General features: G+C 38.7%; 1 protein-coding gene across 10 annotated transcripts in view; it reads left to right on the forward strand.

Annotated features, from left to right (window-relative positions):
• LOC110462625 overlaps positions 1-15725 on the forward strand; it is a 143377-nt gene that overhangs the window by 11555 nt on the left and 116097 nt on the right. For 7 of the 10 annotated variants that reach the window (XR_002464304.1, XM_021516670.1, XM_021516669.1 and 4 more), the window contains exons 2-3: positions 7207-7314; positions 8471-8779. Coding sequence is in view for 9 of the 10 variants with exons in the window: in XM_021516670.1 (XP_021372345.1) it covers positions 8509-8779 (271 nt within the window). In the remaining variant the exon portion in view is untranslated. Of the gene's footprint in view, positions 1-6732; positions 6757-6993; positions 7018-7062; positions 7099-7206; positions 7315-8470; positions 8780-15725 lie in introns of those variants that run through there. The other 3 variants (XM_021516674.1, XM_021516675.1, XM_021516672.1) reach the window with 3 other exon arrangements.

Here is a 15725-nt window from a genome sequence, read left to right on the forward strand (position 1 = left end):
AGTGTCTGGTCATCCAATGGGATTTGTTGGTTGAGGAACTGATCACGATGAGACCACATTTCTCTTGATGACAGACCACGATTACGAATTCGGGTATTGACACGGGCAGTCGCCAAGGAAAGAAGTAGTGGTGTCACTGCTCGGCATACTGGATCTTGGCGAAGAATTTCATCTTCTAACTCCTGAATAGCCCTTTCTGCCACAGGGTTCTTGTTGATGTTCTTCGGGTTACCAATTTCAATCGCCAATCGATATTGTGTGAGTAGTTCGTCACCTACTAGAGCTTTGAATCCTGGAGCGGCATCGGTTCGTACAACGGCAAAAGGACCATCTAATGGACTGAGTGGAATGCACAGACGAAGGAGACCCTCCCTAAGCGTGTCTCGACGTTCATCCTCAAGTAGCATAGTTGAGGTGTACGATGTAACACATTCCCGCACAAGGAGGATGAATTGACGTTCACGTTTGATGACATCAGCAGCAAACTGACTGCCCACTGTTACCGTGGGATCAGTTGTACTCTGGGTTGCCAAGAACGAAGGGGTTTTCCTCAGGGACGCGCACTGATGACAACTGTCAGTGACACGGTGGATAGCACTGTCCATGTCTAGAGCGTATAAATATCTGTTGACCACGGACTTGAGTTGATGATTGCTGGGGTGTCCTAGCTTAATGTGAAGAGCTGTAAGTAGGCCATCGAGAACCTGTCGTGGAACGATGATGTTATCTGTCACTTTTGAGAACGGAATGTTGCGTTTGACGACCAGTAGTCCATCCTTTGAGAGGGAAGCAACATTGAGATATCGTTTGACGTCCTTAACAGTTGTCTGCTTCTTCGATGGACGAGTGCCTTGTTTGAGATGGGCACAAGTGCGGCGCAAGTTGCCACACTCCGATTGAATACCAAGCCAGGCTGACCGACTGAGGAAAGGCATTTGAGCAGTTCCGTTAAGGATCTCATCAGAACAAATGCTGCGCACAACAGAATCCGTCTTTAAACTCACAAAAGTACATACCTGACATGTTGGGTCTTCACAAGAGGGGGCATTACGGCTGGCAAAGTCAGATGGAAGAATAGAGGAGCCAGCCACTTGTCGATTTGAAACTTGGAATCGGCTGGCAGTCGACAAGAACGTAGTTACACGTGGACTAGCGGAGAACTCCCCTAGACAAAGCTTTTCGAAGGCTTGAACGCATGGCTTACTGTCGGTAAGGATACAAGTATTGAGGGCAGACTGAATTATATATGGTGAAAAATGTTTGATCGCAGCTGCAATAGAGAGCGCTTCTATCTCGCATGGAAGCCACCGAGTTTGGTTCTTCTGCAATTTGGCACTGAAGAACCCGCCAAGCTCAGTTTTTCCCTCACATGTGACATAGAGAGTAGCTCCTAGACCAGGATTCTTTACTGCACCATCAGTCACGATCCAGAGCTGGTCCTGGGGTCGAGGCAGTGTGATAGTATGGTTGGATAACAGTGCTTTTTGTGCTTTGTCGAAAGCACAGATCAATTCATCTGACCACGCAATACTCTCCTTTGACTCGTGTCCTGCTACTGCATTATCGAGGGGTGAAGTAAGAATCGAGCAGTCCTTCATAACTCTTGCCAACACTTTGTAGGCGCCGATAAAAGATCGGAGACCAGAAACATTTGAAGGCATCGGGCATGTGGATAGGGTAGATATCCGATGGGGACTCGCACGGATTGTTCCGAGGCACCATATCCATCCCAATATGGAAGTTTGCTTGGGAGCTATCACAGTCTTTGTTGCAGAGAGACTCAAGCCACTTTGACTTAGTGCTCTCAACACATCTGTCCAGTTGTTTAATAGCTCCCCCAGGGTGTTACCACCACAATAAAGNTCCCTGTAAGTGAGTCAGTTCCATAGTGGCGGTAGGGATCCTGGGGTGGATACCTAACAAGGGGGATGGAGACCTAACGTCCCTGTAAGGAAGTCAGTTCCATAGTGGCGGTAGGGATCCTGGGGAAGATACCTAACAACAGGGGGTTGGAGACCAAACGTCCATGCAAGAAAGTCAGGTCCATAGTGGCGGTAGGGATCCTGGGGTGGATACCTAACAACAGGGGGATGGAGACCTAACGTCCCTGTAAGGAAGTCAGTTCCATAGTGGCGGTAGGGATCCTGGGGTTGATACCTAACAACAGGGGGGTGGAGACCAAACGTCCATGCAAGAAAGTCAGGTCCATAGTGGCGGTAGGGATCCTTGGGTGGATACCTAACAACAGGGGGGTGGAGACTCAATGTCCCTGTAAGGGAGTCAGTTCCATAGTGGCGGTAGTGATCCTGGGGTTGATACCTAACAACAGGGGGTTGGAGACCAAACGTCCATGCAAGAAAGTCGGGTCCATAGTGACGGTAGAGACCCTGAGGTGGATACCATACGGTATGGAGTAATGATATTGGGCAATTTTGATGTATTTTACCTTGACACGCTATGAGGTATGTGTTTGCTATTTTACAGCACTGAATTGAGATGATTGATACAGGATGATTGGGTCTCTTGTTAAAAGTATATGCATGTTACATAAAGTGTAGACTTGCTGGATTTTTAATTTGCTTTCCAAAACTAGGCAGAAAACAGTAGCAGACAAAATATTTTTGAAAATAGAATAATGATGTCATAATATACAATAACATAAGATGGCATCAGTAAGTTTTGAACTCATGCATGTTTTCCTTCATAGTTTTAATTGGCGGGTACTAAGCCAAAGTAAAATGCATGAACAAACCAACTGGTTGAAATTTGACCACAAGTGTTTGAAAAGTTTATTGATATAACCTTGTAGGGTATTAAGGTAAATTATTTCCGTTATCAAACAGTGGGTAAAAGTTTACACAAGTAATCCTAAAATATGTTTTTTATTGAAACTTTGTGCTGATAATTTCAAGGATTAGATCATTGTTGACATGGTTTTGTGTGGGTTGTGAACTTGAAAGCTTAAAATGTCATTAGTCGTTCCAGTCCGGAGTTTTAAATGCGACTCTCTTGACACAATGTCTGAAATATTAAATGATTTTCTATCCTTTTGAATCTTGCTGCAGTTTTGTATTTATCTTAGGAATGCTTTCTCCATGGTGGATAAAAGTTCAAAAAATAATCTAAGTTAAGATGACTTTTATGAAACAACACTTGATGTCCTAAACTATGACATTTTTGTGTTGTCTATCATATATTCATATTACATGTGAGAGATATATAGAACTTGACCCAAACTTCTGACTTTAGTTCACCAGAGGCTTGGAATAATAAAAAGAAATTCCGAACTATCGAAAGAGTTATGGCCTTTTGTTTACTGTGCCAAATTTTGTATGTGAGTACATGTACCTGTTTAGATGGCCAAAAGTGATTTTTAGGTCACCTGAGCTTTAGCTCAAGTGACCTATTGCTANATAACTTCTTGTGTACTACTTTACAGAGTTATAGCCCTTTGTTCATTTTGAATACCAAAGTTTGTCTGAAGGTAGGGGACTTCGGATTGCTTACAATACTTTGCTTTGTTTCTTGTAGTACCCACTGACTGTCTTGTGATGTCCGACAATTAAATGAATATAGCCCGACTTTAAAGGCCTTACTGTCTGTGGTATCCCCACCAGTCTTCAGTACACACTTTTGCTATTGTATAAAATTATGTAACATGAATGTATACCTTCAATATCGAATCTAGTTTTGATAAGGTGTGTCTGGAATTGCTTTTCATACCATTGAAAGTTGTTGAGAAGGACATTATATGGTATTATAAGAAGGGAAATATATATGGTATGATAAGAAGAGAATTAAATATATCATGTTGTGTTTGAAGACGAAGATATTTTATGTTTATATTTACATTCAAATTTTGAGTTTTTATTTTTCTCCCCAAAATCAATACAGATTACAATGCCCAAATTTAGAACTAAGGATAGATGGGTTTAGGTTTTTGTTGACTCTATCGGCTGTTATTGGCTGTTGAACTAGCTGTGTTGACTCTATCGGCTGTTATTGGCTGCCAAACTAGCTGTGTTGACTTTATCGGCTGTTATTGGCTGTTGAACTAGCTGTGTTAATTGACTCTATCGGCTGTTATTGGCTGTTGAACTAGCTGTGTTGACTTTATCAGCTGTTATTGGCTGTTGAACTAGTTGTGTTGACTTTATCGGCTGTTATTGGCTGTTGAACTAGCTGTGGTGACTTTATCAGCTGTTATTGGCTGTTGAACTAGTTGTGGTGACTTTATCGGCTGTTATTGGCTGTTGAACTAGCTGTGTTGACTCTGTCGGCTGTTATTGGCTGTTGAACTAGCTGTGTTGACTGAATTATGACAGGTTTGGATGACTTGTATTGAAAGCTAATGAATTTCTTAATTTGCTTTGTTGACTTGTAAGGAAACTTTCGAATCTTATGTTGTATTAGTTAATGGATTTGCTATGTTAGCTGAATAAGGAGAGTTTAGGACGACTTATGCTAGCTAGGAATTAGCCTTAAACAGCTCTCCATGTTGGACTTAATTTAGCTCATTAAATGTTGTTTATATATGTTGGTTATGATAAGAGCTGATAATAAGAAACTTTCCTACTGGGGGAGTAATGTCTACCTTTCCATCCGATTAAACTTGTAATCAGTCGCGGCATTGGTAGGGATTACGGTCCAGTCCAATCAGAGAGGCCAAAGTTTTCTCTAATCCCCAGTTTAGGAGGAATAAAAGTTGTGTATATATATACATTTCTGATGTTTTGATATTAAATAACTAAAGTACATTGGATAGTGATAGGTTTAGGTCTTTCAGTGCACATGTACTGAAGATAGTAATGTATTTGATGTGGAAGAAGGCCTGACTTCTTCACTCTTAGGTAGGTTTATGCTTCAATTTTACATTTCCTATCAAATGTTAAAAATGTCAAATATCTTTGACTGGAAAAATATCACTGCCAGTACCTAGTAAAAGCTATTATGGTGTGTTGTATATATGTATCATTGTAAATATGATACACTGTTATATTATGGTATGTTTTTGCATCACAGTACCCTGCAACAATAATCATATATTGGAAAAATATAGGTGATATCTTTATTTTCCTTTCTGATCTCCTACCTGCTGATACTGTGACTTGGTTAAGATGATCATATCTCTTCTTTAGCTGATCAGTAAGTGAAAAAGTTAGACCATTGATGCTATATGTAAACATAAACATTTGAAGCTAAAGGTCAACAAACGTAAGCTGGATACTATTTCCTGTATTTGGCAACTGCAGCAGTGATATTGTTCTAATTAGATTTGTAAATGCTTAAAGTTCTTGTACTTCTAATTCATCATGCTTCATCATACCGATGTCCACATAGATTGAAATGTCAAAATATAACATGGTCAAAAGCAAACAATAGGTTTAAAAATATGATAAAGAGCAAACAAAGTCAAAATTAGACCAGAGAAATATATTAAAAAGAACAATGCAAACAAGATCGAGTATGGTCTTTAGTTAAACACAGTCAAGGGAAAATTCTAACAAGGTTAAGGGTTAACAGTGTCAAATGTCAACAAGGTCAGGGGCAGACAAGGTCAGTCAGGGGCAGACAAGGTCAGGGGCAGACAAGGTCAAGTGGTAATATATATAACCTGCAGGTCAAGAGGAACAGTATATTTCTAGGTAAAAAATAATGTATTCACAATACTATATTCACTATATACTGGGATAACAAATCAGTGTTGTATAATGATGTGTATTTGGGAGAAATCAAGGTTGTACCATTAATAGAGTAACAGCATTCCGTATTACAGGTAAGGCGATATGGAGGTGGACATGTAGGTAGATTAAACATCTTTAATAATAGCACTGAATTGTAGACAGTTGATTGGACAACATTTATAATGAATGAATCCCTTTCCTCAAGCTCATTATTATAATTTTAAATCCAAATTGTAAGAAAAGGAGGCTAGTTCAGTAGGTGAACCAAATTTGAACAACTTCTGATTATTGGTAGTCAGCTAAATAGATATTTGACACTCACCAGAGTTTGAACTCTTGTGATTCATTGTATTTCTGTTCCTTAGGCTACAATGTAAAGGCTGTAGCTGAAAATGAATTTATTAGATTTTGTGTGTACCTGTACATTTTTTTAACTAGGGACAAGTATGCATTTGAGAATTATTCATTGAGTTTATATATAATACACTGTTGCTTATTGGGAGTTTTGGTGTTTACATATACAATCGATAATTACCGGTAGTCGGCTGAGAAATTTATTTATTGCCCTATACAATAGACCCAGACAGAATGGAAACCGCTAAAATGTGGTACAGTTGATGTAATGACGTATTGTACTTAGTGGGGTTGGGAGGGGGAGGGTAAATGGGTAATGGGGTACAGCTGGTGGTCTGTTAATGATGAGGTGCAGTACCTGGGAGGTTCCTAATTGAACTTAAGAGAATTAATTTATAAAATACTGTGCTTACCTGCTCCCAATAAAACAATTATTGAATAATAGATTTAATTATTTTCCTGAGGGATGTCATGTAACTTTAAAGACATGCTAGACCAACAGGTGTGAAGTGAAGTTCAGGAGACTGTCTACTGAATGGGCAGTGTGAACTGAAAGTCAAACCAGAAAGAACATAGCCCCAGCATATTTGATTGTAGAACAAGAAATAACATCTGTAATCCTCAGTTTCGATTTAAAACGTCCAGAATTTGAAATCCTTAGATCCAGGAGTTTTATGATGTGGGTATGGAGGCTTGCGAAGAAAAAATGTGGAATACAGTATGTAATTTTGGGAAAATTATAATGTCGAGTTAAAGGGATATTTAACTTATCTAAGCTTGTGTTAACCTGGTTATTCTACATCGATGATAGACAGAGTGGGGCGGGGGAAATCTAATTTTGTTGACCTAGATAGTCGTTACATAAAGTGTACAATATATTTGAACAATGTTTCTAAGTAGCGATATTTTATTTACTTCACTATACACTTCAGACACACTTCTCGAGTGGATGTATGTTAGCACAAGACGTTTCACTGTGGTGTGTTAGCTTTTGTTTGGTCGTGTGAGACCGGGACCTAGATAAATGTGATGTATATATATCACCTGTCCATAACTAGCAGTAAGAATACATTATAAATCAAAACGACAATCAAAATACCGGTGTATCTTTATATTGTGTAATGTAGATTAGATTGTATATGTCATAAATTTCATATATGTTTTCCAGATGTAACCAGTCAATGCCAGCTCAACAGATCGCCTCCTAGTGAATTGACCAATATGGATCGATGTGATGAATGAAATGTGTCTATTTCTATGGGAGGCCACCATGCAGGTAATATGGCTGTTAAATATAATCTTCATCTGGTAACCAGTGGTACTTAGTATCAGAGCAATAAACGTCCTTGTAACTTAATGACACATTCATAATAATATTGAGGAGTAATTATTGAAACTTAACAGTGGAGCCAACTCAGTGTAAAGGTTTAAATCATGAGCGTTACATATATTGCAAAGTTTGATTTTCAATCGCTGATTTTGTTATTTAAATTAACAACATGGTATATAAGTATTTATACCGGAAGTCCTTCAATTACATGTTTAGAATACTGATAATTAGTACAGGTAATTATATAATCTACCTGTAGATAACTATTTTGATTGAAAAATTGTATATAATTTTGTAACAAACAATAAAATGAAAGAGATGTGCATGATCATATTATTTTTACTTCCTTATTGGTTTTACTGAAGGGGTCTATCATAGTCTGCACTCAATATGCCAGTCTGTCATCCCGTTTGTCTGTGTATCATTTTGTCAAGGCAATTTTTTGCATACTCTATCACCTACAATTGCCAAATTTTGTTATGTGAGTGCATTAATAATTCTCAAATGAGGTCTCATGCCCCACAAAATACAGATTTATGTCCTTTTGTTCGCTCTCTGTCACATCCAGTTATACTTTAAACCAGCAAACCATCGGGAAGTTCAAAAGTGGAGGTCTCTTTTCAGTGGTGGGCTCTTAATACATTTTTGTACATTTACAATTGTAAATCACAAGGAAATTACCACATTCCAGAACATTGGAAGTGGTCTCATTAATTAACACAGGTGGTCTCACAGTATAAGTGTATGGTCACCAACACAGGTTTAATCTGTCACCTGCAAGGGGCCAAATTTTCTTTATGAGTACCTCTAGGATTGCTGGGTATCACATACTATAATCAGGTATTGTGACACACTGTATACAGAGTTACTGCCCTTCTTTTCATTTTTGACACAAAAGTTGTTCAATTGTGGGGGATCGTGGATTGCTCCCAATTCTTTGCCTTGGTATTATTTTTTATTATTCACCTTTGATTGTATAGAGTTGACATCAGAGGATTTAAGAAGTCCTGTAGTCAGAGAGTCAAATCTGTGTATTATTGTATTTGTATATATACATGAACCCTGTTCATAGCTGTTTGATAAGGAAAATGCCTGACTTTAGTTTTGCAGGTGATGTATAGGTTACAATGAATAAAAACAATGGAAGAGGGAGCTGTCAGGAAACCCTCTGGACGTGGCCAGCGTGACAAGTCGAGGAAGCTTTCTGGACGTGGCCAACATGAAAGGGGTAGGAAAGTGTTGGGTCCTGGAAGAGTAGTGTGCTGGGGCTGTAATGAGTTTGGTCAGAATTCTAAACAAGCCAAGGATGATGTCGCCTTTAAAGATGGTCTCCTGAGCCATTTCAGCAGTGACCTTGGTGGTCAAGTGAAAGTCGCTGCCTGTGGAGCCAGTCACACTCTTGTCGTTACAGGTAAGCAAAATTTAAAACATCATAACATTGTATGGATTTTGTCCAGAGCAGGCGAAATCTCATAACACTTTAGTACTGGATGAGCCTGGAAATACACAGGGGGAACATGAACCAAATTCTTTTCAATTTATGGATGAATTGATCAGTTGATTCACTGGAAGCCTTTAAAATTGACAAATGCACACATTCTTCTACAAGATCGGACACTGGCTGTTAGGAGGATGTTCAACTTCATACACACGCACAAAATCTTAACCTAGAAAATATGGAATTTATTTAATTATGATCATTATTGGTTTGACAAAGATCTTTAATAAATCTCATACTTGTACAATAGAGGATGGATATGAATATCCCTTCCATACTAATACTGAGGTTAGAGAAAGATCATTACAGCTGAAACCTCTTTACTGCGTCAAGAGAAGTAACTCTGGTAACAGTCCAGCATCTCTCATGTCTATCTGCTCCATCAATGTTAGATGATGTTTATCTTAGCTTATAGGTTGTGTATTCCATTAACTTTTGTGATTGGTACATTGTGTGAGTATATTATCAGTATATTGTGTGAGTATATGTATCAGTAACATTGTGTGAGTATATTTATCATTAACATTGTGTGAGTATAGTATCAGTATATTGTGTGAGTATATTTATCAGTAACAGTGTGTGAGTATATTATCCGTAACATTGTGTGAGTAGAGTATCAGTAACATTGTGTTAGTATATTTATCAGTAAGAGATCGCCGTAGCAACAAAGATGTTAGATGATGTTTATCTTAGCTTATAGGTTGTGTATTCCATTAACTTTTGTGATTGGTACATTGTGGGAGTATATTCATCAGTAGCATTCTGTGAGTATATTTATCATTAACATTGTGTGAGTATAGTTATCAGTAACATTGTGAGTGTATATGTATCAGTGACATTGTGTGAGGATATTTATCAGTAACATTGAGTGAGTATAGTATAAGTAACATTGTGTGACTATAGTATCAGTAACATGGGGTGAGTATATTTATCAGTAGCATTGGGTGGGTATATTATCAGTAACATTGTGAGTGTATATGTATCAGTGACATTGTGTGAGGATATTTATCAGTAACATTGGGTGAGCATAGTATCAGTAACATTGGGTGAGCATAGTATCAGTAACATTGTTGGAGTATATTGATCAGTAACATTGTGTGACTATAGTATCAGTAACATTGTTGGAGTATATTGATCAGTAACATTGTTTGAGTAGCGTATCAGTAACATTGTGTTAGTATAGTATCAGTAACAGTGTGTGAGTATATTATCCGTAACATTGTGTGAGTAGAGTATCAGTAACATTGTGTTAGTATATTTATCAGTAACAGTGTGTGAGTATATTTATAAGTAACATTGTGTGACTATAGTATCAGTAACATGGGGTGAGTATATTTATCAGTTACATTGTGTGAGTATATTCTCAGTAACATTGTGTGACTATAGTATCAGTAACATGGGGTGAGTATATTTATCAGTAGCATTGGGTGGGTATATTATCAGTAACATTGTGCGAGTATATTATGAGTAACATTGTGTGAGAATAGGATCAGTAACATTGTGTTAGTATAGTATCAGTAACAGTGTGTGAGTATATTTATCAATAACATTGTGTGAGTATGTTTATCAGTAACATTGTGGGAGTATATTCATCAGTAACATTGTGTGCGTCTATTATCAGTAACATTGGGTGAGCATAGTATCAGTACAATCCACAGCCAGTATAAGAACTCTGTATACTTATATGTCTAATGTATCAGTAACATTGTGTCAGTATATTTATCAGTACAATCCCCAGCCAGGATAAGGACTCTGTAACATTGTGTGAGCATAGTATCAGTACAATCCCAAGCCAGTATAAGAACTCTGTATACTTATATGTCTAGAAGCTAGGTTTGCAATGGAAGCAGTTAGTTTAAACACAAGTTTTTAACTTTAAACGTATTTAGAGAATGGAGTATATGTATCAGTAACATTCTGTGAGTATATTTATCAATAACATTGTATGAGTATATGTATCAGTAACATTGTGGGAGTATAGTATCAGTAACATCGTGTGAGTATAGTATCATTAACATTGTGTGAGTATATACTCACACAATGTGTGAGTATAGTATCAGTACAATGCCCAGCCCGTATAAGGACTCTGTAACATCGTGTGAGTATAGTATCATTAACATTGTGTGAGTATGTTTATCAGTAACATTGTTTGAGTATAGTATCTGTAGCATTGTGTGAGTATAGTTATCAGTAACATTGTGTTAGTATAGTATCAGTAACATTGGGTGAGCATAGTATCAGTAACATTGTTGGAGTATATTGATCAGTAACATTGTGTTAGTATATTTATCAGTAACATTTTGTGAGTATATTTATCAGTTACATTGTGTGAGTATATCATCAGTAACATTGTGTGCGTCTATTATCAGTAACATTGGGTGAGTATAGTATCAGTCCAATCCCCAGCCAGTATAAGGTCTCTGTAACATTGAGTGAGTATAGTATAAGTAACATTGTGTGAGTATGTTTATCAGTAACATTGTATGAGTATATGTATCAGTAACATTGTGGGAGGATATTCATCAGTAACATTTTGTGAGTATATTTATCAATAACATTGTGTGAGTATGTTTATCAGTAACATTGTATGAGTATATGTATCAGTGACATTGTGTGAGGATATTTATCAGTAACATTCCGTGAGTATCTTATCAGTCACATTGTGTGAGTATATGAATCAGTAACATTGTGTGCGTATATTATCAGTATATTGTGTGAGCATATTTATCAGTAACATCGTCTGAGTATAGTATCAGTAACAGTGTGTGAGTATATTATCAGTAACATTCTGTGAGTATATTTATCAGTAAGAGATCGCCGTAGCAACAAAGATGTTAGATGATGTTTATCTTAGCTTATAGGTTGTGTATTCCATTAACTGTGGTGGTTGGTACATTGTGTGAGTATATGTATCAGTGACATTGTGTGAGGATATTCATCAGTAACATTTTGTGAGTATATTTATCAGTAAGAGATCGCCGTAGCAACAAAGATGTTAGATGATGTTTATCTTAGCTTATAGGTTGTGTATTCCATTAACTTTTGTGATTGGTACATTGTGTGAGTATATCATCAGTAACATTGTGTGCGTCTATTATCAGTAACATTGGGTGAGCATAGTATCAGTACAATCCCCAGCCAGGATAAGGACTCTGTAACATTGTGTGAGTATAGTATCAGTACAATCCCCAGCCAGTATAAGAACTCTGTATACTTATATGTCTAGAAGCTAGGTTTGCAATGGAAGCAGTTAGTTTAAACACAAGTTTTTAACTTTAAACGTATTTAGAGAATGTATAGTGGTTGACAGTTGGGTGTTACATTTTCATGTTCCAGCACAGCTTGCTTGAATTGAATATCAATTGTAGAACAAAGTGTTGTTCAATGTATTGTATTTGATGTGTATCGCGTTGTTGTTGACTATTGAGGAGAGTCGGGCCCTTCATGTGGACAGAGTGTCAGTATTTGTATGGAAATATGTTGATTTACAATTAGTGCATTATATAATACAAGGTGTTCTGTATTTCTGTAGCCAACCCATGTGAGCTATAGACTGCAATAGTCATTCTTTACACACCATACTATTGACCTATTGCGTTAATAAAAGTCTGATGATCCAGTGTAAAAAAATCCGGTTATCTGCAGCTTCATATTGATGCGTAAAGCCGGTTGCTGAAGAAACAGTAAATATTTAGTAAGCCATTATTAAACTTTGAAAGGAAATGCAAACAAAGCGAAAAGGAAAACCTTAGCTACTGGTATTTCTAATAATTTATTGATCATCTGTCCTCTGTTCAGCACAATAAACGCCCTTTATACTTGTAAGCGAGGGTTGTTTATCAAAAGTGTGAATTAATATTCAATTTTTCATGAAATTGATTCTGATTGTAAAGGTGTTGGGGCTGCCGTCATACATAAAATGTCTTAATGAGATGGAATTATTGACAGAGTAAGCAGGTAATTATATCATATAAGACTTAAATGACATCCTCACAATTCTGTCACCTTTACACAGAATATTGAAATATAATTACCCCCCTTGGAGGTGAGATAGGGGGATTTCAACCCAAAAAGGGTCCATGGTGGGCCATTTAGTGGTTATAGGCTCTGATCGTCTATGATCACTAGCCCTCCCCCACTGGGTTGCGGGGTCATGGCTGCATGAGGCAGTCTACAGGTGGCGGAGTCAAGGCTGCTTGGGGCAGTCTACAGGTGGCGGGGTCAAGGCTGCGTGGGGCAGTCTACAGGTGGCGGAATCAAGGCTGCATGGGGCAGTCTACAGGTGGCGGAGTCAAGGCTGCATGGGGCAGTCTACAGGTGGCGGGGTCAAGGCTGCGTGGGGCAGTCTACAGGTGGCGGAGTCAAGACTGCATGGGGCAGTCTACAGGTGGGGAGTCAAGGCTGCATGGGGCAGTCTACAGGTGGCGGGGTCAAGGCTGCGTAGGGCAGTCTACAGGTGAAAGGGGGGTCAAGGCTGCGTGGGGCAGTCTACAGGTGGCGGAGTCAAGGCTGCATGGGGCAGTCTACAGGTGGCGGGGTCAAGGCTGCGTGGGGCAGTCTACAGGTGGCGGAGTCAGGGCTGCGTGGGGCAGTCTACAGGTGGTGGAGTCAAGGCTGCGTGGGGCAGTCTACAGGTGGCGGGGTCAAGGCTGTGGGGGGCAGTCTACAGGTGGCGGGGTCAAGGCTGTGTGGGGCAGTCTACAGGTAGCGGAGTCAAGACTTCATGGGGCAGTCTACAGGTGGGGAGTCAAGGCTGCATGGGGCAGTTTACAGGTGGCGGGTCAAGGCTGCGTGGGGCAGTCTACAGGTGCTGGTTGCAGGTTGGTGGTTTTTCTCCGGATACTCCAGCCTTCCTCCACAACCAAAACCTGTTACGTCCTTAAACTACCATAGCTGTTAATAGAACGTAAAACAAACTCAACCCAAACTCAACCCAAAAGGAAATTTCTGAAGTTGCCAATCACGAGGCTTGCCTGGTTTATTGCATCTTTTCCCTAGGGTTAGGATTCCTCCCATTTAACCCCAAGGGAGGTAAGTGAATCTTTTCCTGATACCCTGTTGACCCTATCAATGCAGTTTTCTGGTGTTTTGGGCTCAATACATTGTTGATGAATTATTATGACTTGGGTTTATAACATCTCCTCTGTCTCAACTCTAGGCGGAGACGAGGATATTTCACAATGGGAAAGTGGGGATTTATACCTGTCCAGGGTAAGAGTAAAACATCTCCCGTACAGAACCCTTACATTGGATATCTTCTATATGGGGATGCTCAGTGTCATCTACTATTATGACATTACACTCAGATAACATTGTTACATGATATCACAATCAAACACCTGTCTAAATATCATTTGACCAGTAACAGGTAAAGGAAAATGCAGCACTTAAACATTAGATAGATTGAATTGGTTTATGACAAATTGTAGCTCGGTAAATAATATTGTGCCATAATATGTAAAATGTCTATGAACTAGAGCCTTATAATCCACAGAGTAGGCAGATATTGATGGGGGTTCTAATTATATCATATGGGGTTTAAATGACATCCCCACTATTCTGTCACATCTACTTATGTAAGATTAATGGAATTTTTAACCCGCTTGGGGGTGGAATATGGGGATCTAAACCAGAAGGGAAGATTCTTAAGTTGCCAATCATGAGGCTTGCCAAGTACTTGGCACCCTAAGAATCTTTTTCCAAAGGTGACATTCCCCCCATCTCACAACCAAGGGGGTATAAATTACCTTTTTATACGCCCATCAAATTTGACGGAAATATTTTGGAGGGGTTGTCCATCCGTCCGTCCGGCGTAAACTTTTGTTTGTCCGATAATCTCCTCCTACATTTTTAGACTGATTTCTTTGAAACTTGGTATACATTATAATCATGATATGAAGTTGTGTCTCCCTTAAAAGAATTTTGATTTGGCGATTTTTGCAAAACTTATTGCCCTTTGTTCATTTCAGTATTTGATTTTTTGTCCAGAGATTTTCTTCTACATTTTTAGCTCACCTGGCCCGAAGGTGCTTATGGCTTATGGCATGTCACAGGGGTCAAATATGCTTGGATAAAGGGCTACCAAGTTCAAATGAATGGCCTTCATCCATTTTCAAGGTCACATGGGTCACTTGTCTTAAAAAATCTTTATACAACTTCCTCTGAATAACTAAGAGGCCTAGGATAATGATATTTGGCAAGTAACATGCTGGGATGAAGGGCTACCAAGTTTGTTCAAATGAATGACCTTGACTGATATTCAAGGTCACAGGGGTCAAATATGTTTAAAACCTTGAAACAACTTCTTCTGAATAAACAAGAGGCCTTGGATGATGATATTTGGCAAGTAGCATGCTGGGATGAAGGTCTATCAAGTTTGTTCAAATGAATGACCTTGACAAATATTCAAGGTCACCCCCACCCCCCACCCCCAATTAAATCTTAGGGTTAGACAAGGAAATCTCACAGTATGTACTATATATTATTATTATAGCTCTACTGAGTTTTCCCTATATAAAAACAATACGATAAAATCTGCTATTCCCTTAAATCACTTATATATCTCCATCTGAGAGCTACTCCCTCCCAAATAAGGACTACTCCCTGCAAAAAAGGACTACTCCCTGCCAGAAAGAGGACTACTCCCTCATGAATATTTGTAGGTGGACCTTATAGGATTTCAACCATTGAAAACATTGGTAGGCGGAGCTTATATGATTTCAACCAATGAAAACATTGGTAGGCGGGGCCTTCTCCGTGACGCTCGTGACGTCACATTTTCAGAAGCAAATGACAACAGTGAAAATAGCCACCAATGAAAGCCGTTTTGTTGTTGTAAAGAGGACTTAAAGCAGATTTT

The sequence above is a fragment of the Mizuhopecten yessoensis genome, unplaced genomic scaffold, assembly GCF_002113885.1.
Source record: "Mizuhopecten yessoensis strain PY_sf001 unplaced genomic scaffold, ASM211388v2 scaffold10815, whole genome shotgun sequence".
Taxonomy (NCBI): domain Eukaryota; kingdom Metazoa; phylum Mollusca; class Bivalvia; order Pectinida; family Pectinidae; genus Mizuhopecten; species Mizuhopecten yessoensis.